This window comes from Lactuca serriola, chromosome 4 (assembly GCF_051521515.1).
Source record: "Lactuca serriola cultivar US96UC23 chromosome 4, Lser_US96UC23_V15, whole genome shotgun sequence".
In the NCBI taxonomy this organism is placed as follows: domain Eukaryota; kingdom Viridiplantae; phylum Streptophyta; class Magnoliopsida; order Asterales; family Asteraceae; genus Lactuca; species Lactuca serriola.
In genome coordinates, this window is record NC_136411.1 from 58803781 (window position 1) to 58826484 (window position 22704).

General features: G+C 34.1%; 1 protein-coding gene across 2 annotated transcripts; it reads right to left on the bottom strand.

The window, feature by feature from the left end:
* Nucleotides 1–244: 244 nt before the first annotated feature.
* LOC145101665 (putative leucine-rich repeat receptor-like serine/threonine-protein kinase At3g14840) lies at nt 245–7331 on the bottom strand. Of its 2 annotated transcripts, XM_079038913.1 has the most exons (24): nt 7123–7328; nt 6654–6834; nt 6342–6413; nt 6149–6220; nt 5993–6064; nt 5619–5690; nt 5437–5508; nt 5234–5302; nt 5076–5147; nt 4904–4975; nt 4746–4817; nt 4542–4610; nt 4242–4310; nt 4085–4150; nt 3961–3996; nt 3821–3855; nt 3350–3729; nt 3046–3244; nt 2762–2899; nt 2093–2211; nt 1719–1929; nt 1130–1367; nt 882–1032; nt 245–785 (listed from the first exon to the last, which is right to left on the bottom strand). In XM_079038913.1, the coding sequence occupies exons 1-24, from the start codon at nt 7241–7243 to the stop codon at nt 426–428; spliced, it is 3018 nt and encodes a 1005-aa protein (XP_078895039.1). In that variant the 5' UTR covers nt 7244–7328; the 3' UTR covers nt 245–425. The 2 variants fall into 2 exon arrangements, with proteins under 2 accessions (XP_078895039.1, XP_078895040.1); XM_079038914.1 differs by lacking the exons at nt 245–785; nt 882–1032 and having other exon boundaries at nt 1135–1367; nt 1696–1929; nt 7123–7331.
* Between the last annotated feature and the right edge of the window lie 15373 nt (nt 7332–22704).

Genomic DNA, 22704 nt, shown 5'->3' on the forward strand with positions numbered 1-22704 from the left:
AACAAAGATAGATATAGATAAAGATAGTATATAAAAATAAAGAAAAGATAAAGATATAAAGATAGAGATATAAATATTGATGTGTTGGAGACTTGCTGCCTAAGAGGAGATACTGGTATAATGTTAAATTATCTATCTTAGCACCTCAACTGAATAATGATATATCCAAACTAATATCTGCTTGCATTTTTTGACTAGATTCCATAAAAATATCAACATGTATAAGCCATATATTATACTAATTCATGTAACATACAGTTTGCATATTACATAACCGGTAAGAAATAGTAGTTTATTATAGAAAATATCTTCAAAAAGGTTCCACTGAATTATATAAATATACTACAATTAATTGTTAGAAAACAGATATTACATATGGCTATTACAAAAGGATATCAAGGAAGTAGTGCTTATGCAAATATGAGTCAACATTTTTGAGAAATTTGACTGTTGGGATAGAGGTCATTTGAGCTGGAAGATGCTGGATTAATAGAAATATCTGGCCGCTCAAACTCATGTGACTGCATTCTTTCAAGCTTCCCCCCAAGTGCCTGAAACCTGTTCTCTTCTTCAGATGTGTTCACATTCACATTTATTTCCTCGATTTTGGTATGGCCCTCCAACATATTAACTACTTCAGACATGACAGGCCTAAGAACTGGGGACTCATTAGTGCATAATAGAGCAATTTCGATCATTCTCAATGCCTCTTTTTTTTTGAATTCAGAACCCAATCGTGGGTCCACCAAGTCTATCAAACTCCCTTTTTGCTTCAGAACAACAGCCTTAGAAAAGACAAACACATATATGATCATAAATCAGTGAATGGGTTAGGAATCTGGTGAAGGATCAAACTGTGTTTTTTAAGAAATAAGTTGTACCCAGTCAAGAAGACAAAAGCAATCATCGTGTGGCTTATATTTCATATTGTTTTTTCCAGTAACAATTTCAAGTGCAAGAACCCCGAAACTGTATACATCTGCTTTGTAGGTTAAGTATCCATATAATACATATTCTGGTGCCATGTACCCTCTGAAGATACCAAAAGCAAATTGAATAAAAGAAAACTAAAAGTAATTAATAAAAGAAACATAATATTATTAGAAAAGACAGTGAGAGTATTGCTCACATAGTTCCAGCAACTCTAGTCATGATGTGAGTGTTCTCTTCTTCATGAAGCCTTGCTAAACCAAAATCTGAGATCTTTGGAGTAAGGTCAGCATCTAGGAGAATATTTGTCGCCTTTATATCCCTATGAACCATTCTTAACACCGACTCCTCATGCAGGAAAGCCAGGCCTTTTGCAATGCCCACACAAATTCTTTGTCTTGTAGGCCACTCAATTTCCAACTTATAGTTATACTGCTCTGAGAATTTATAAAAGCATTTTAAATAAAGAAAACAGTTATCAATGGAGAACCGAATCTTTGTGGAATGAAAAGATGCCACAGTTTTCATTTCAGATGTTACATGTATGTTGTAACATTACCTTAATTCTTTCAAAACTGTTCACATTATAGCTACTTATATGTTTCATTTGTGATCACTATATTATTGATGATGTTGGTTTTTTGGTCATTGCATGTTGAATACTATTTAAGAAATTTGACTAATGATCAGATATTTTTTAATCCACAAAGTCAAATATATATAGGCTTCAAAGTTCTTATGGGGGTGGAGGGAGTTACCACTCACGAAGTAGAAGAAAAGGAGAATACCAAATAGAGCATGTGCTAGAGAATTATTCTCCATGTACTCATAAACAAGCAGTAGTTGCTTTCGTTCCACACAAAACCCATGTAGCCTTACAACATTAGGGTGTTGTATACCCATTATCATGCCTATTTCATTCACAAATTCACGGTTTCCTTGTTTTGATTTGGAAGAGAGTTGCTTCACAGCGATTAGAGTTCCATCTAATAGTGTACCCTGCAATTCATAAATTTGAGGTTTAGGCTCTTAGCAGTGACACCTTAATTAATTGATTCTTCTTTTCTTTCATCTTTCATCTTTTATTTTTTACATTGATGAAGTTGGTATAGTTTAGAATGTGGATTGTAAAAAATGAAATTTAATGTCTTAACAATGTCACCTTGTAAACGGATCCAAAACCACCCTCGCCAAGTTTATTTGAATCAGCAAAATTTTCAGTGGCAGCCTTGATTTGTCTATATGTAAATACACCCATCTGCAAATCCAATCCTCTTAGATCTGCAGGGAAAGGAATTTTTACCAATCACATATATGCATTTCTATGTAAGATATATGTGGAGTCTCATATTAACTCTACAAAAGTGTTTAATTATTAAACTAGGCTTAAATATTGTTATTAATATTACGATTATTTCTAGATAGATAATAGTGGCAGTTAATGCTAGCTAATCACAGTTATGCCCCTTCCGAATCGGTGTGAGTGAAAAGTCACAACGGTTCCTGTATTTATTATATATATATATGTGTGTACGTAAACCAAAAGAGGTATTGTACGATCGGATATATATTGATAAAAGGATTGTGTTTTAATATCCTTCTTGTTCTATCTCTTTATTTAAATTCCTAATGTTATCCTTATCTCCAACATATTGGACTGTGTTGCACAGATGTGGAATACACTAAAAATTTCACAAACCATAAAGAAGTATTAGTTTAGTTACTATGTCCATTGAACATCACTGCCTATTTTGGGTGATGGGTGCCGCAATATATTCTATGAAATAGTTTTTTATTTTTTATTTTTTAAATTGAGTAGTAAATCAAACACCTTTTTCTCTTGAATTTTTGTCCCATACATAACCCCTCTTCCATGCGATGCCAAGAACTATGAGACTGAGGCACAACACTACAGCCACCACTCCAGCAGCATATGCAAATATTTTACCATGAGTTGGAGCCTTGGGCTCTATAGAAAGAAATATATTAGTAAGTCATCTAAGCAGATTTTATAAATAGATCAATAGAAGAGAAATGAAAATCATTTACATAGTGATTGTTTGCGATGAAAAGTAAAGTTTGTAAAACATGTGGATAATAATTAATTAAGCATACCGGACTCCATTGATATGGCAGATATCAGAGGGCCAAAATCTCCCTTCTGAGGGGTGGCTGTTGTACCTTTCCCTGCATAGTGGAACCGGATTTCTAATGTTCCATTAGTTACAGATACGTTTTTTATTATCTTTATTATGGGCTTATCGACTCCACCAGCTTCATTCTTAATATCAAAATTCTTCCACTGATTTACGCCCTGCAAAAAAGTAAAAAATAAACTTAAAATGCAAACAAATTAACACATGCCTAGCTGTTGTTTACTTGAGTAATCCTTTTCGTTTACATAAGAAGAATTTTCAACCTGGACATAAATATCAAAAGCACGTCTTCCAAGACTATGGTAAGATCTATTATCTCTGAAAACTATCTCTGCAAAATGTAGTTTAACTGTATATTTGCCATTTTGTAAGCAACGCCGGAAGTAAGTAAGAGACAATAGAGACTTGCGAGCATTTGTGTAAAGCTTAACGTCTTTCATAGTGAGTAGAGTTAAATTAGTTGTGATACGTTTAATAAGGTTGTCCTTAACTTTCCATATACTTCCTGTGCTGCTATATCCCCAATAATTTTCGTTTGAAGGAACAAAAATTGCAGGTCCACCTGGATCTTCATCTGCTTCATAAGTCTTTTTTCCAATGGTAACTCTTGGCCCACCACAATTGATATGAACTGAAGATATGTCTGGAGAAACATTAAAGGGATAAGCTGATAAATTTGTTTTTAATATTATGGAAACACAATGGTACTGGAAATTAACAATGTTGCTCAGTACTCTGGATGCAAGGACGAAGGCACTTTGCAAGCTCTCTACACAAAATCAAACATGAGAAACTTAATTGGTGTCTCTCTTATTACATAAAAGTTGCATTTATTTTTGAAGAATGGTAGCAGGGTATATATAATTAAACTTACGAATTATTCCCAGTAGAGTAGCTTCTGTATAAGTTCCTGATAAATGAAAGAATTAAAATTTTTAACTTCAGTTTTTAACTTTTTATGTTCACATGAAAAGAGCATTCGAGAACTGAAAACTTACAGTGATCTATCACAACCTGATGGCACAGTATTTTCTCTAAAGTTGTTATAGGAAAGATCTATTGAACTGCATTATATATAAACAAGAGCATGTTGAGCTTTATGATTACCAATGCCATATACAAAGTAATGCTGAAATGAGGCTTGAAAAAACATACAGATCAACATCTTTATTGGTGATCATCCATGTAGGAACACTTCCGTTCAGGGAGTTACCAGTTAGATATCTAGTCATTTCACCAAATAACGTTGTTACTATTTACAGCAGTATCCTTTATTTATTTCATTTTTCCTATGGTAAAGAACACTATGAATATGTTTTCTTTTATTGAAATATACTTCCGATTTGATTATTGCTGCAAATATAGATGATTCTGTAATCATGAACAATAATAATTTTGATATTTGGTTGAAGCAAATCATACATGGACGATAAAGTAAACCGATATCTTTCTTACATTTTTTCCATACTTTTTAGTCCACTTAGGTCTGGTATTTCACCATTCAGATTGTTGAAACTGAGATCTCTGTGTAAGTATATAAATATACATAAAGGTAATACTTCAGGAAATATAAACAAATTCTAAAGAAGATCATAGCGTAGAAACACAAAGGATACAAATTATGTGCTGAAACAAAATTGGAAGACGGGGAACTCTTACAAATGCTTCAAATTGGATATATTTGATATATAATCAGGAATTTTCCCTGTTATATTACAGCTTCTCAACATCCTGAAACATCCACCAAAATTCTTGAACATACAAGTTTTAAAATTATAGAACTTGTTACTAGTTTTATAAATTCTACCAACACTTACAATGTTTTCATGTTTGTCAACCTACTCAGATCTGGAAACTTTAAGCCTTCTCCACTTAAATCAGAAATCCGTCTGCACAGAGATTACATAAAGGCATGTAGTTTAGAACTTACAGCATGAATTAATAGAAAGAAGTGAAAATCATGATCAAGGGAGAATATTTTGAACTTACAGTTCTATTAAATTGCTCAAGAAGGAAACACTTTCAGGTATTGGTCCTTCTAGGCCACTAGCATGGATCTCTCTGAGGACAGAAGATGGAAACGATAGGAAGCAAAAAGAAGGAATAGACTTACAATGATTGATCAGTACTGATGACCACAGACTTACAGTTCCTCAAGCTGACTCCAGCTCTCAAGGTTTGGGATTTTTCCAGTGAAATTGTTGCTACTTAAACGGCTGAAAAAGTGTGAGAAGTAGTAATACTACTTTAGAAAATTATGCGAGAAAAGAAACAACATATGATCAATGGCTAGAAAAATCAAGCTATTTAAAACATTAGTTTGGAAATTGGAAGGATGGAGTGTGCCTACAGTTCTTTCAAGTTGCTCAAGTTATTGAGTTCCATTGGCAACTCACCAGAAAGATTATTTGCATTAAGGATTCTACAAAATTAATTTGAAAACAAACCATTATAGAGAGATATTATATCAATAACGGCATTATGTATAATTATGAAAAGTTGAAGTAAATATGCAGTACAAAGAAGGCTTACAGGGTTGCTAAATTTTCTAGTTTTCCAAGCTCAGGTGGAACACTTCCAGAGAACATGTTACCCTCCAGACTCCTGGTATTTATTTATCCATCAAACAAAAAAGCATTTGTATAACTTATGTGAAATTCTAGACCCCATATATATATATATATATATATATATATATATATATATATATATATATATATATATATATATATATATATATATATATATATATATATATATATATAAAATTCTTCCTTAAGATCCTCCTAATGGACAGTTGCCATTATTGATCACAACAACTTATCCAAGTACTATCTTAAGAGTGAGTGTGTGTGTGTGTGAGAGAGAGATAGAGCAAGAATAGAAATGTGAGTGAGAGAACGTACAGATATACCAGTGATGTTATGTTGCCCAAATATGTTGGAATTCCTCCGGACAAATTATTCACAAAAACAGACCTAGGACACAGTTGCTTCCATTTAGAAAGTTCTGAAAATCACAAATATAAACTGGAGAGAGAGAGAGAGAGAGAGAGAGCTGACAAGTACTCCAGTGTGGTCATTGAAGCCCATTCACGTGGTATGGTGCCACTTAGATAATTACGAGCCAGATCACTGCAAGATACAATCACCGACATAAATAATGATGCCTTAAACCATGGTATATATCTAAATCATTATTTTATTTTTAATTTTTAAATTTGGATAGAGGTATAAACACAAGCCTTTGGCTTACATGATCTTGATGTAAGGTAACTTTGCCAGGGATCGTGGAAGAACACCGTCAAGATCCTGCCCCTTGAGACGTCTGTTCAGATCATAAAGCAAAGTTGCAACTCTTAAATTATATGACAAAATATTCCAGTTATACCTCTCTAGGGAAATTATATTATAAGCCTCTATGAATATCTCATTTTGAACTCTTAGTCCACAAGTCCAAGGGACAAAAAGAAAATAACACGAAAAAGTGTTAATTTTGGAGGTTTACAATTTGGCAGGGATTGTTAATTTTGTAGAGTAAATACAAAAATGAAACAATACAACTTACAAGGACTCTACGTGACAAACATTGCCTGGAAAGGAGCAGTTACAGTTAATAGAGTTGTTATAAACAGGCATTTCTGTATTGATTATTGGTGTTGACCAATTTTGATTTCCATGGCATGGGTTTAGGCTAAAATCCCAATCCCTTTTACCCAATTGGTCCGCTATTTCACGAAGAGCATTTACTGCAAGATAACATCAAATATTGTTCACACAAATTAAACTCCAAAAATAAAAATAAAATATCGGACATCAAAAACAACATATGTGCATGGTTTCTTAATGTTTTGCGTTCGTTTGAAAGTATGAAGTGTTTGTACTTATGTGATGCTACATGGTTCATCCATTTTGAACTTATTAAAGTGAAAACTATGATTGGCATATTATATGTCTAGTAGATTTTTCTTCACACACAAAAACTAGTCGAATTGCATGGACTTTAAAAAACAGAAACACCATACAAAAGAACTTGCCTTCATATTGAGGAAGAGAACCGACTTGTGCTTGAATACCGGTTCCTTCAAAGAACAAAACTGTAGATGAGATGAGTGTAAGAGTAACCAAAAGTCTCAAACTACAATCGAGAATCGACATCAAATTAACCAAGGAATTATGGAAAAAAAAATAAACAAAAAACTATTCGTGTAATGCCTATAAATACACCAATTCTACTTCTGGTATTCACTGAGTCATAACATCAAATAGGTGGTCGGTATCTTTATCATTAAAAATATAACTCTAATAATTCCTCAATTATTACGGTGGGAACCATGCAGGAAAGTGGGTATTGAAGACATGCATGAAGAATCAGTAATACTTTTGAAAAAATCAACGAACGTCTGGTCTACTTACTATCAGCAATAAATTCATGAGAGAAAAGTTTGAGATGATTTAAGTGTGTGCGCGTAACGATCATAAAAAGCGATGTGAGTGCTTTCGTTTTGTGGGGCTTCCATCGAGATTTTCCAAGCCATTTTGGTCTAAAGGTAATTTTTTTCCAACCCTTTCTCTATGTATGAGATGATAATTCCATGACATTTTTTGATTATCCACAGACTTTTAAATTTATGAATGTAGTTTAATTTTCATTTTAGATACGGGCCTTTGGCCTTTCACTACAAATATATATATATATATATATATATATATATATATATATATATATATATATATATACTTATAATGGAAGGGGTAGGAAGTGTAATTCTATGGATTAACATACAATTTCACAATTTTCCTAAAGTAACTATGATTTGGGAATTTGAAAAAGCATTTAGTTACTTTGTACTTCATTATACTTATAATGGAAGGTTTCTGTCCTATCCTACCCGTTCGGCTAACGACCCTCCACTAGTCAAGAGTGCGGTGGGTAAGAGTGGATACCCATTCAATCGTCATTTTATAGACAATTTCCTTAAACACCCCTTATAGACCAGCTTCGTGAATGAGGCATACTAACGGTAAGACTGACTGTTTACTCATACATATATAATACTAGACTTTTAACGTTATATATAGTATAGGGTGTATTTTACACTTTTAAAATACTAGGTGGTTTAACTTAGTAAGTTATACTTTTAATTTAATTAAATGTAAACCATAACTTTATGGATTTATTAAATCACTTTTAATTATACACTTTAATTAATTAATAAAACCATAAGGGTGTGATTTGAACTTTTCAAATTACTAGAGTTTTAGAATTTAACATTTCAAAATTAAACTTTTAGTCAAATTTTTCCGAAACTTGAGGGCAAGTTTTGAAACATTTCAAAACATTAGGGATCAAATAACAAAGAATTCAAATTAAACAATTAATTTCATAATTATCTATATTTGACTTAATCTTATTTTAGTCACTAGATAATTACCAAATAATTTGAAATAATCCATATTATCATATAAACAACCAATATTTAAAAGATTTGAAATTATCTATTGTTTTGGCAAGGATAATCATTAATTTAAGATAAAAATCGGTTTTTAACTTCAAAAAACGAATTAAGCATCAAATCCAAGTCAAAACAGCAGCTAAATCCCGAAATACCCTCTGCTTGATGCACTGACTCGCCGAGTCAGACATGGACTCGCCGAGTAGGGCCAACTCGCCGAGTTGTGTCGAGCAGAGGCAAAAAAAATCGATTTTAAGCAAACAAAATAGTTAAGCATCACATACAACTGAAACCAATCAAGGCTCTGATACCACGGATGGGTTTTAGGCATAAGAACAATCCTATGTGCTCATACAAACCCTAATGCTTGGATCTAGGTTTCACTATTGTACATGCTTTGAATCCAAGACTAATAAACTTAGATCTAACATATTATAAACTGAATTAGGGTTTATAGAATTACCTTTGATTGTTAGATAGTAATAACAATCAATTCCTTGCTTGGATTGGCTTTAAAAGCTTAGTGCCTCAAGTGTTGCACCTCTAATGGAGTCACAAACACCTTATGCAACTTGGATGAAGAGGAGAAGAAGAGAGGCTCCCAAAAACGACTAGAAACCCTAGAGAATCAGTTCCACACGTTTTTGGGGCCTAAGGGGTCCTTTATATACTTGTGTGAGCTGCTAGGGTTTCAGTCAAAACCCTAATGGACAGCTTAAACTCTAAGCAGCCCATGGAACCTTCTGGATAAGGCTATGGACGAAAATATGATGGGCTTCCATCATAATTTTGTTCACCCCTTATTCCTTTAGCATTCCTTAGCCCAATAATTCAATTATCCAATAATTGCAGTCAAGGTTCTAAATGGCGTGAGGCGTGGCGTGGCGGCAAGGCCAAGCCTCAAGCTTAACGAGCCATGGCGAGCCACGACGTTTTTCAAGGCGTGATGTAAGGCGGCGATTTTGTATTAATTTAAAATTATATTACCACATAAATATAAATTTATATTAAATATAACTACTTTTTAGAAGTGTTAAATCAATAACTAATAACAAAAAGTTAACAAAAACCACAATACTTGTATCTCCGGTTTGAAAAGACATAACAAAGAGAAAAAACTGTGTCTCAAACGAAAAAACACGCGCCATAACACGCCATAATGCGCCATGGGGCGCCATATCACACATTGCCACACGTTACGCCTAACAGCAATGTTATGAAGCTTTTCGTAACGGCGAAGCCACGCCTCACGCCATGGCGCGCCTTTTAGAACACTGATTGCAGTCCAGTCCCCTAAATTTAATTAATCTCTTTTAGCCAAAAAATTAATTCTTAATTAATTCTTGACCAATATTAATTAAACAATATGATTTCTCCTTTAATATATTATTCTCATAATATATCAATAAATCATATTTAAACCTCTCTCTCCTTAATTCATCCTACATATTGCTATGGTGAAGGCAACCCAAAAGGACCATGCTCATAATCGGGTCAAGTACATACCAAAATAGTTATGGACTTAGACACTAATCCAACAGTCTCCCACTTGGATAACTCTAATAACTATTTTCTGTATGACTTCAGAACCTGATCAGCAATCGTAGCTTTCTTAAATGGTATGACTCGGCGAGTCATGGTATGACTCGGCGAGTCGAGTCGCAAATGAAAGGGATTTCAGAGCTTATAAACTCGGCGAGTCAGTAAGCTGACTCGGCGAGTAGGGTCAACCTGGAAGGTTGACTATGACCAGGACTTTGACTTTGACCAGAGTTGACTTAGTTGACTTTTGAAGGACTGTCAGACTAAGTATCATTTTGATATTGGTAGCTCAGAGAGCTAGAGGAGCAGCGGCTCAGAAGGTTGTCGGTTAGCAGCCAGAGGGTTATCAGCAAGTTCAGCAGTACCAGGTGAGTTTCCTTCCAGTAGGAACGGGTCTAAGGCCACAATGCCAGCCCGTTTAGCTAGTAGTAGTTTCCGGACTTCGGTCCGATGCAGTAGTTAGTGTATTTGATGCCTTCGTGGTTCAGACAGGATTTATGTGTTATGTGTTCTGGGCTATGGCCCGATGTAGTATGCAGTATATGTGTCCATGCTAGTTGATATGTTTATGCTATGCTGTGTTCAGTTAGATCCGGATTTCGGTCTGATGCAGTTAGTCCGGACTTCGGTCCGATGCAGGGGACAAGGTCCCAGTCAGTTTTCAGACTTCGGTCCAATGCAGGGGGCAAGGCCCCAGATAGTCCGGACTTCGGTCCGATGCAGGGGACAAGGTCCCAGTCAGTTTTCGGACTTCGGTCAGATACAGGGGGCAGGGCCCAAGTTAGTCCGGACCTCGGTCCGACGTAGTGGGCAAGGCCCAGTATGTGCTTTATATGTTATTGTATGGTATGTGGAATTTCTGGGGAGCTCACTAAGCTTCGTGCTTACGGTTTTCAGTTTTGGTTTCAGGTACTCAGTTTTCAAAAGAGGAGCTCGGAGAGGTTGCAGTGCACACACCATAGTCAGTTAACCTGGGAATGTTTTACTCTGATAATGAGATTATGTTTTGAATTAATACTCGAAAATTATGTTATGACTTATGATACGGTTTTATAAATATGGTTTTAGTAATGTTTTAAAATAAATTTTTAATTGTGATTTTTGGGTCCTTACAAAATAACAAACTTCCAATTACCAAAAATACCAAATATCAAATACCAAGCTAACATAAACCAAGCAAACTTGCAATTACCTAAAATATCAAATATCAAACTAACATAAACCATACTAGATAACAAACTTCTAATTACCAAAAATACCAAATACCGGGCTACTATAAACCAAACAAACTTCCAATTAACAAAAATATTATATATCAAACTAACTTAAACAAAACTCAATACCAAACTTTCGATTACCAAAAATACCAAATACCAAACTAGCATAAACCAAACAAATTTCCAATTACTAAAAATATAAAATACCAAACTAACATAAACCAAACTATATAAAAAACTTCCAATTACCAAAAATACCAAATACCAAATTAACAACATGCCAAACTATCAAGTTATCACTATACAAAACTATATATCAAACTTCTAATTACCAAAGATACCAAACTAACATAAACTAAAATACCAAAGCAAGAACATAAACCAAACTTCTGATTAACAAAAAATAAACCAAAAAATCAATGAGTATAAAAAATTTTAAACTAACATGCATTTATCAATATTTATATGAGAGTTTGAAATTAAAAAGAAATTGGCTTATGTTACGTTTACAATCTCGCTGACAGACCAATGATTATTGCTTCATCGAGAAGGTTTTGGGATGTAGAACACTTGTTTGGCTTGCGAAACAAATATGAGTTGTTCATTTGGGTACCATTCGTGTTCAGTGTTGATACTTCAGCACTTGTGAGATTATTTTCAGATATAAACCTATTGATGCATTAAACCACTTACATTGAAATTGTATAGTTGAAAAACCACATGGATAATACAACTTGATAATATTTTCTAACTGGCCATAATATTTCTCTTTATTCAATCTCTCCACTGAAACCCCAAAGTTTTGTGTTGTGCATTGTGCATCATGACCAGCAACCGTAAACCTAACCTGAAATCAGAAGTACTCGTGGTTGTGGTATCGTTGGAGCAGCTGCAGTGGCAGTGGTTGTAACATCCTAAAATTTAAGACTAATTTCTTAAATTAATAAAGTAAATAAATAAAAAATGGTTTATTTCATTAAACCATTAAGGATTAAACATATCATTGGTTGGTATGAAGAGTAAAAGGTTAGAAGTGAAAATTACAACATCTTAAAAGTTAAAGGGCCATTTGTGACAATCGGGTGAAATTAGGTTTAAATAGAGATTTGACCAACTTACTAACTTGGACTAAGTTTTGAATATTAGGATGGAGAGGGACCATTTTGGAAACTAATTGAAGCTTATAAGTTAGTTGGAGTTATTTTGAAAGAGCTTTTGTAAGGAGGGACCAAAAGTGGCAAGTTGGGAAAGTTCAAAGTTGATTAATGGGTCTTCTCTCCCATTTGTTTGGAAAGAACATAATTGAGAGAAGGGAAGATGGAAATGGTGATTTCTATGAAGCAAATGAAGATTTTGAGCAGTTGAGGAATCAAGGTAGGAATTAATGATATGAAGCAACATCAAGCTTGAGATGTATAATTTATCATCCTATAACTTATATTTCGAATATAATGTTTGAGGAAAACCGCAATTTCGAAATTAGTTTGATTCCTTGATTATGGTTTTTATTTCTAACTTCCCTTGAGTTGTTTTGATGATCCTAATCTCAATTCAATCATCCCATTTATGGATTTGAAGATTGGGGTGAAAACTCTCATGAACCCTAGAATTTCAGATTAGGGATTTCATGTTTATATGTAAGATTGGAATGGATTCAATGACCTAGATGATGTTTAGAAGCAATAAGTCCAATTGTAATAGGGGTCCTTCAACAGATGATGTCATGGGAGGTAGGGAATCATATGAGAGCCTAGGAAGTATTTTAGTGCGGTTGTTATGTTGTTGAGTAGGTATTGAGAGTATTATTATGAGTAGGTGACTTAGAGGACCCGAGATTATTCTTGAGGAAAGTATGGATATGTGTGGAAGGTAGTATTGGGCTCGTGCTACTGAAAGCACAACATTCATAGTTGAATCGAGAAAATTTTTGGGGATTCTAAGGAGCTGCTGGAGGAAGATAGCATGGTTTGATACCATGATTTGTGGCAGTGGTTCCATATCTGTCAATCTTTAGGTTATGGTTATTTAGGGATGAAGATGGGTTTGGTAATTGTTTTGGGCCTCACGGGTGATGTTAGTTGGGTTTGATTGGCGCAGACCTAGGTGAGTTTGTTGGTTTTAAGGTCTTTAGGGCCTTGCTCAAGGTCGCACATTTGATTCACGGGACTCAAGATGGAAATGATTGTTATGTTTGGATTGAGGATTGCAGCTAGAAGCTAAGTGGTTGAAAGATGGATTGCAATGTTGCTATCCATGGTGAGGAATATGTCTTGACAGTTTATCCGAGAAGGAGTGAGCAGGCTTGTTGCTTTCAAAGTTGGGATGTAAACTCAGCATGGGGGCTAGTTGGCTGTATTATTTAGCCGCATTATGATAGCGTGGGAAGGCATAGGAGGATTGATGTGGTATGGATGCTTAGTGATGCAATCAAAGGTCTGTTTTCCTTGGATATAAGCAGGCCTGGTACCGTATTGACGGTTAGGATTGTAGGGCAAGTAGTGTATGTTTTGGATAGTGAATCAATGATTTGCTTATGCATTTGCATGAAATCCTTAATGTTAAAAGTGGTTATGATTGGAAATTTTCTGAGGTCCTCGTCTAAAATTCAGAATCTCTTAGGGTTTGCTTGGTCCTTATTTGGAAGATCATCTGCTGTGACTCACCGAGTCCAGGATATGGACTGAGTCCAAGGCTAAAAGAAGAGAAATACTCAAATAAGATTTACGTACTAGGAACCAGGTGCTACAAATCTCCGCCACTTATTTTAGACTTCGTCCTCGAAGTCTGCTGCTCGATCCTGAAACAGCTCGGGGTAATGCTCCATCATCTCATCCACCGGCTCCCAAGTCCATTCCGAACCCTTGCGGTGCTGCCATTGCACCTTCACTAGCTCCACCTTCTTGTTCCGCAAATCCTTCGACTTCATGTCGAGGATTGCGACTGGGTGCTCAATGTAATTCAGGCTGTCATCGACCTGAATATCCTCTAACGGCACTACCGCTGAATCGTCCACTAGGCACTTCCGCAGCTGAGAAACATGGAAAGTGCTGTTGATCTGGCTGAGCTCGGTTGACAGATCCAGCCTATACGCCACCTTGCCCACCCGGGCTACAACCCTGAATGGTCTGATGAATCTCGGGCCCAACTTGCCCCGCTTCCTAAATCGAATGACGCCTTTCCAAGGTGACACCTTCAGGAGGACCATATCCCTGACTTGAAACTCCAAGTCGGATCGACGCTTGGCGGCGTAGAATGCTATAAAAGAAGATGTTTTTTTTATTATTATTAATGTTTCACTCCATGTTTGAAAATACAAAAAAAACATTTTAAAAGTAAAGTGCTATATATATGATAGTTTTTAGAAAGTATAATGCGATAAAAGAAGATGGTTTTTTTTTTCAATTTTGCACTCCATGTTTGAAATCCACAAAAAAAGACTATTTTTAAAGTAGAATGCTATATATGATAGTTTCTAGAAAGTAGAATGCTATAAAATAAGATTTTTCTTTTTTTTTTTTTTAAATTTTCCACTCCATGTTTGAAATCTTAAAAAAAGACATTTTTTAAAAGTAGAATGCTATATATATGCCAGTTTCCATAAAGTAGAATGTTATAAAAGAAGATGTTTTTTTTTCCACTCTATGTATGAAATCTTCAAAAAGACCATTTTAAAATTAGAGTGACATATATGACAGTTTCCAAAAAGTAGAATGCTATAAAAGAAGATGGTTTTTTTAAATATTCCACTCCATGTTTGAAATCCTCAAAAATGACGATTTTAAAACTAGAATGTTGTATATGATAGTTTCCAGAAAGTAGAATGCCATAAAAGAAGATGTTTTTGTTTTTATTTTTATTTTTTAATTTTCCCCTCCATGTTTGAAATCCTCAAAAAATACCATTTTAAAAGTAAAATGTTATATATGACAGTTTCCAGAAAGTAGAATGTTATAAAAGAAGATGGTTTTTTTGTTTTTTTTTTTTAATTTTCCACTCCAGGTTTGAAATCCTCAAAAAAGACCATTTTAAAAGTAGAGTGCTATCTATGACAGTTTCTAGAAAGTAAAATGCTATAAAAGAAGATGTTTTTTTTTTTTTTTTTTTTTTTTTCAGTTTTCCACTCCATGTTTTGAAATCCTCAAAAAATTCCATTTTAAAATTAGAATGCTATATAGGACAGTTTCCAGAAAGTAGAATGCTATAAAAGAAGATGGTTTTGTTCTTTTTTTTTTTTTTAATTTTCCACTCAATGTTTGAAATTCTCAAAAAAATAGCATTTTAAAAGTAGAATGATATATATGAGAGTTTCCAGAAAGTAGAATTCTATAAAAAAGATGTTTTTTTTTTTTTAATTTTCCACTCCATGTTTGAATTACAAAAAAAGACCATTTTAAAAGTACAATGTTATATATGACAGTTTCCAAAAAGTAGAATGCTATACAAGAAGATGGTTTATTTATTTATTTTCCACTCTATGTTTGAAATCCTCAAAAAAGATCATTTTAAAAGTAGAATGATATATATGACGGGTTCTAGAAAGTAGAATGCTATAAAAGATGATGGTTTTTCCAGTTCTCCAATCCATGTTTCAAATCCTCAAAAAAGACCGTTTTAAAAGTAGAATTCTATATATAAAAGTTTCGAGAACGTAGAATACTATAAAAGAAAATGTGTATTTAATTGTCAAGTCTATGTTTGAAATTTAAAAAAAAAAGTTTTTACGCAATAGAAAGCTATAAGTGAAAATTTCCAGAAAGTATAAAGTATGAAAGATAGTTCCTTGCTATTTAGTCCAACCATTGAACCAACATCCGGTCCTGCCAATTTAGCGTATTCGTAGAAACCCTTATTATTATTGTAACACCTGATATTATGTATTTCATTTCATCCCTTAATATTTTAATTTGTTGCAAATAAGGCCCTTACGTTGGGTGTACAAGTTTTGTACGTCGGGCGTAAGTCAATACATGAGGCGTGTCAAAGGTGGAGTACGTTGTGCGTACACGTGAGTGCGTCGGGCATACTCATGCATCACTTTAACTCTAAAAAAATGTATGGTTATATCCCTTATTTAAACATATTAACCTCCGTTGGACCTTCTTATGACCAACCTCCATTCCTCTAAACACTAAAATCGAAACCTAGCTCGTAAGAGTGTGACTTGAAGCTTTTGGAGTGATTTTGTGTTTTCTTGGTACAGAAGTAAGATCATTCAAGAAGTGGTGGTGCATTCAAGCTCTTGGATCCATAATTTATATCTCTGTGTTCATCTTTTGAAGGTATACAGTCCAGGAGCTTGTTTTTCTAGATCTTGTTTAAGCTTAGATTTATGTTCATATGGTCCCAAAACTTTGATCTTTGTGAGTATGGAATACTACAGAGCATATGAGTTGTCCTTTCATACATTTTACGGTGTATAGTGTCATAAAAATGCAAGCTTGATCATTTCCTTTCCTCCATGCATAACGTCTGGAGTTTTGGTGATGTTAGAAGGTAGGGTTTAGGGATTTATCTCTCTTTAGCCATGCAAAGGCAAAAAGTTAGAGAATTTTGGATTATGATACCTTTTAGAGTCAGATCTAAGGATTGGGATGTCATACCCCATTAAAGAGGAAACACGAAGAGTGACATGATAAGGTCTCATAACACAAGGTAAATAGGATTACCAACCATAATCATTGAGCATTTTTATGTTTACATCATATTCGAAACAATATTACATTTTAGTTCCATACTACATAGTCTAGTACATAACAAGAGCAATAAACATAAATCATTATGGCGTATTAAATCAGATCATTGATCGTTTCCTGAAAAGCATGCAAAAACGAGGGTCAACTATAAAATAGTTGGTGAGTTCACAGGTTTATAAAAAATTTGTTCAACAAAATTTCCAACTCAAAATGAGTGTTTAATGTCAAAGCACTCCGTTCACAACCAAGCCTAATGACAGTTCTTGTTTCATTGCATCATGTCCATGGTTCCCATGATGTCAATTCATGGAAATATACAATCGCAGCTTTGGGTGAGTGAGGGCTGTCTACCCCAAATAGCTCTATCCATAAGACCGTCGGTTCGAAATACGAGTTAATAGGTTGTAGTTTGGTTCTCGGGGATTTAACATACAAAGATCATATCAAGAGTTCATAGCATGAATTTCATAGCACAATTTCATAATGTAAAGTTCATAAAAGAGTATCGTTCCAAGTTCCTCAAGTTCATAAAACAACATCGTTCCAAGATCATTAAGTTCATAAAACAAGGCTCAACAAGTTCACAAAATAGAGTTCAACAAGTTCAGAAAATAAAGTTCCACAAGTTCATAAAATAGTACGGATAGCTCATAAAATAGTAGCATGCTTTCCACCCCAAAACATGAAAACAGTAAAAGGGGGTTGTGAATACTCACTAGGGAGAGTTTGTGGTTCGAGCTACGCGGTTCGGTGTTATAGAGATCGATTTCTACTAGTTCCCTATGTAACAAATAGTTTCTAGTGAGATATAATTCTCTAAAACATTATCTAAGATCTACCTATCCAACTAGTGGTGTCGCAAAGTGCCCAAAGTTTGTTTGGTTCATTATTGGTATTATCGAATTCACGGTGCCTTGTGTTCAACAATCCATAAAGGCACGAAAATGAACTCCAAAAATTGTAACAAATTATATTCTAGTTCTAATAGGGGTTATGAGTTTCTTGAAATCTTATAGGAATTTTTTAAGGCAATTTGTTATTTATTTGCAATTTAAGACAAAATAATAGGAAAATTTCTAAATAAATAGAAAATAGTTGCAAAAATTCTCAATTCAATTTCCACAGGTTCTTATAATATTCCCTGAGCAGGGAAAAATATCGGTTTGTGCTCTTGAGTCATAAGACCCTATTTTGTAAATTCATGCCCTAATTAAACGAAAATGAAAATTCCGAATAAAATGTCAAACTATGCCCAAGTTTTATGAAAATTTAGGGGGAATCCTTATTATGTACATAAATCAGTTCCATAAGTTTTCAGATTTTTAATTCATCTATATGTATTTATTTTGAATTTTTGTCTTTTAAATCCTCATTTTTGTAGAAAAATAAGGGATTGGTTCTAGCACTTGGAGTTTTACATATCATCCCTTGATAATATCAACTTTCATAAAAAAAATTATTTAAAACTTATTTCGAAGCTAAACAGGGGTATTCAATCCCAACAAGTTATGCAATGTAGCACTTGCAGGCGGATGAGTTTCAAATTGTAACTGAAAGTTTAAGAATTTGTGTAGGGACTTCTATGACATTTTAGTTCATGAAATTTTATGTCTTATGTGATTGATTTGCTAAGTTTCTAAAGTATTTTTCTCCAAATTTATTGTGAAGTTTAAGGCCTTTGATCATGTAATTCAAACCTAGTGATCACAGAAAAAGTGTTGTTTGCGCAACTATATTGTAAATTTTTTCACAAAATCACATTTTTAATGTTTTACAGTAAGGGCAACTGGGTACGAAATTTAACTCACGGAACTAGTCATCAGAAAAAGAACATCATGATTTGGTCAGGAAATGAGTGAGTTATGACCTTTTAAATTTGAGTAAACAAATCTGAGAGAATGTTGAAGAGTAAAACTCACGAAAACAAAGTTCAAACTTCTATTTTACCTAATGATATCCTTTTATTTTCCTTAGTTTGGGATAGAAAAACGCTATCTTAAGGATATTTTGTATAAATACTTTTTTCTAACCATTTGATCTTACATGCAACCAAGCTAGATGAGACTAAACTTTTGAAAAATCGGTTTTTGGTGCTATATATGGCTTGTATGTGCTCACCATTGCTCTTGACTATGGTTTGATCATGGATCAACACCATTTACAGAACATGCAACATATTTTTGATGGTGATCTACAAAATTCAAGATCAAACAAAGGTTCTTTGCAAGAACATGCCTTAGAAGTTGAAATTTTGAAGGAGAAAGTGAGTAGAACTTGTAAAATTTGTTACGGATCTTCAACATGTGTATGATAAGAACTTACCCTTTGATATGAAGCTTCAAGAACACCCAAAATAAGGCTGAAAAGTCATGGTTAAGGGGCTGATTTTTAGAGAGAGAAAGTGAGGTTTCTTGAGAGAAGGAAGAGAGAAAGTGAGATTCTGTCTCTCTGCATAGACCATCTCTCTCGTCGTCTCTTTGGGTCTATACTCCACCAAAACCGTCCATAAAACTCTAGTAATTTAAGATAACGCATGTTAAACGAAATGGAAAAATCTCTCCCAGAGAATATGTTTCTAAGATCTGATTTCGTCTCTGTCAAGGCCATGCAAAATCAGACCTTGAGATTTTGCATAAAGTAGCAAGATATAATGAGTGAGAGAGAGTGTGTGTGTGTGTGTGTGTGTGTGTTTGAGGTTGTGTATGGCCGAATTTTTAGGGTGAAGAGAGGCTTTATAAGGCTCTTTAAAGTTGGAAATCTTTAATAATGTTTCCTCTTAACCATTTTTATAAAAATGATCTTTAGTTCTTCCATTGCAATTAGAGAGGCCATAAGAAGGCCAATTGCCCAAGCTTAGTAGAGGGAGGACTAGTTGCAGCACCCACTCCATGGACTCTACGGATTATTGATGGCCACCAGGGCAAGGCGGATGCCCCTATGGTGAGGAGTAGGGTTTTTAGTTGACAACCGAGGAGGCTCGCGCAACACCTGATGTGGTGACAAATATGTATCTTCTCCTTATATATTTATGCATGTTCATTTCTTTGCTTATATTTGTGTGTTTAGTTTTAGGATCGTTCCTTGTGAACGGTATCTATGCCTTGATATTGTTTGATTAGGGGGCTACCCGATCTTTCATGTCTCTTGCGCTCAGTAAGAGGTTTATTGGAGCTCCAGGGGAGCTGGATTGTACATTAGAGGTTGAGATTGTGGATGATCAATCTGTCCAGGTATCGAGGATTCATTAGGATTGTGTTCTAGAGATGTTCAAATACCAGTATCTGATTGATTTGGTTCTTATTCCTTTATCGGGAACAAGGTTATTGTAGGGATCGACTAGTTGAGTCCCAATGGGGCAATGATCGACTATTACCATCAGATGGTACGTATTCGGAATTCAAGTGAGGGATAGCTAGTGGTACCTGGAAAGAGAGCTTAATGTGGGCCGATTCTATTTTCAGTAGCTAGGGCTATACACTATTTACATTAGGGTTCTTTTCGGATATTTCGTGTATGTTATGAATACCCGGGAGAAGGGTAAAGCGACTATAGATGATGTGTCGATTGCATGGGAGTAACCAGATGTGTTTCCAAAGGATTTTATTGGAGTGCCTACGAAGAGGCAAGTGGAGTTTCAGATTGACTTGGTTCCTCTGATAGCCAAAGCACCATATGGGTTAGCTCCTCCAGAGATGCAGGAGTTGTCTACACAGTTGTTGAATCTGTTAGAAAAGGGGTTTATTCAACCGAGCAGTTCTCCATGGGGAGCGTCGATCCTGTTTGTAAAGAAGAAGGATAGGTCGCATCAGATGTGTATTGACTATCGGAAGCTAAATAAACTAACGGTGAAGAACCGTTATCCACTCCCGAAGATTGATGATTTGTTTGACCAGCTTTGGCGTGTATCTTGGTTTTCTATAATTGATCTTCCTTCGGGTATTCATCAGATGAGGGTCAGAGAGAACGATGTGTAGAAAACAACCTTTCAAACTCGTTATGGTCATTACGAGTTCATGGTGATGCCCTTTAGGCTCACCAATACTCCAGCCGTATTAATGGACCTCATGAACCGCATATGCAGGTTGATGTTGGATCAGTCTGTGAGTCTATTCATTGATGACATCCTGGTCTGATCAACATGAGGATCACTTAAGGGAGGTATGCGGAGACTTTAAGGAAGGAGAGAGTGTATGTGAAGTTCTCCAAGTGTGAGTTCTAGTTGCATGAGGTGCAGTTTCTGAGGCACCTTATCAACCAGAATGGTATTCTGGTCAATCCGGCCAAGGTCGAGGTCGTGATGAGGTTGGAGGTTCTGAGGTCTCCATTTGAGATTCAGAGTTTCCTTGGCTTAGTAGGTTACTATCGGAAATTCATTCCGGACTAAGTTACAACTTGTGGAAACCACGGGTAAATGATTCATAAAATTATACTAAATTAATAAGATATAAGTTTTGTTTAGACTTTTATATTGATTATTTAAAATTAATATATATATATATATATATATATATATATATATATATATTCGATATAAGTTCTATATATGTAAACATTTAATACAATTCTGATTTATATAACATAATATATTTTGAGTAGAGCGTAAAAACATGCAATCAATCATGTAAATGACAGTGATATTGAAAAAAATAAATATAAAAGAAATGTAATAAAAATAAATAACATAATAAATTACAAATTAATGAAATTAAAAACTAAAAATAACAATGTACTTTGAAAGTATATTGTTATATAAAAACGTCTACATACCTATTTATTATTTCTGTTTTTATTCAAAATACTATAACACATATCAAGTTAGCAATTTGTCAAATTTATTTTGTATATTAACTAATTCTATGTATAGATAATATTTTATTTTTTATAAATTTAAACATTTTAGATGCTTTTCAAAGTTGGTGTTCTCATTCCATTTTATTATTTGATTGAAATCTAGGCTAAGGGTTTATCAGATGGCTGACTTTGTATTCTTTTTTATCATATTAGTACTTCATTATCTAACTTAGCATATTTATATGTAGTTTTTTTTTTGTTTTATTCATTTCCATCAAATTCAAACCAAAATCAATACTGTGGAGTTTTTTTGTTTTGTTTATGTTCATCAAATTCAAACCAAAATCTACGAGGGAATGTACATGCAAATATAATTATCTAGTAATTATCCTGAATATATTATTTTTATTAATATCAATGAAATAATCACAAACTTGGCTTTTAGTCCATTAACTAAAAGTTACTTGAAAATTAAATTTATTCTAGATTTTAATTGTTTACGACATACACACTAATTTATATTGTCGTATTTTTAATTGGTTACTATAATTTATTTTAATGATATGCATTTGATTGGTTCAAAATTTTTCTAAATATATTAAGCATTGTAGAAGGGTAATTTAGAAATTTCACTAACATTCAAACATTTCCATTAAGCTAAGTATAGATACTTCATTGACTTTTTGGGTATAAGCATATCAGAAGGGTATGTAATACATCCATCCTCATGAAAATTAAAAGACCAAAGAGTAAGATTATCTCTCAAAAGTTGCATGATCAAGGTGTTGTCTTTGTATGATTCCTCACTCAAAGTTTCCAACTCAAAAATCGTCTCATCAAAAGCATGTTTAGTCAAATGGCATGCCACGTAATTTCATCATATAAAACACTTCAATTTCATCATATAAAACACTTCAATT

Excerpts from the sequence above, each read along its gene's own strand:
- LOC145101665 (XM_079038913.1), bottom strand. The coding sequence starts at position 7,243 with ATGTCGATTCTCGATTGTAGTTTGAGACTTTTGGTTACTCTTACACTC. Across the intron at positions 6,414-6,653 it reads GTTTGTCACGTAGAGTCCTT|ACGTCTCAAGGGGCAGGATC; the intron begins GTAAGTTGTATT and ends TGATCTGAACAG. Across the intron at positions 3,997-4,084 it reads TCAGGTTGTGATAGATCACT|GAACTTATACAGAAGCTACT; the intron begins GTAAGTTTTCAG and ends TTCATTTATCAG.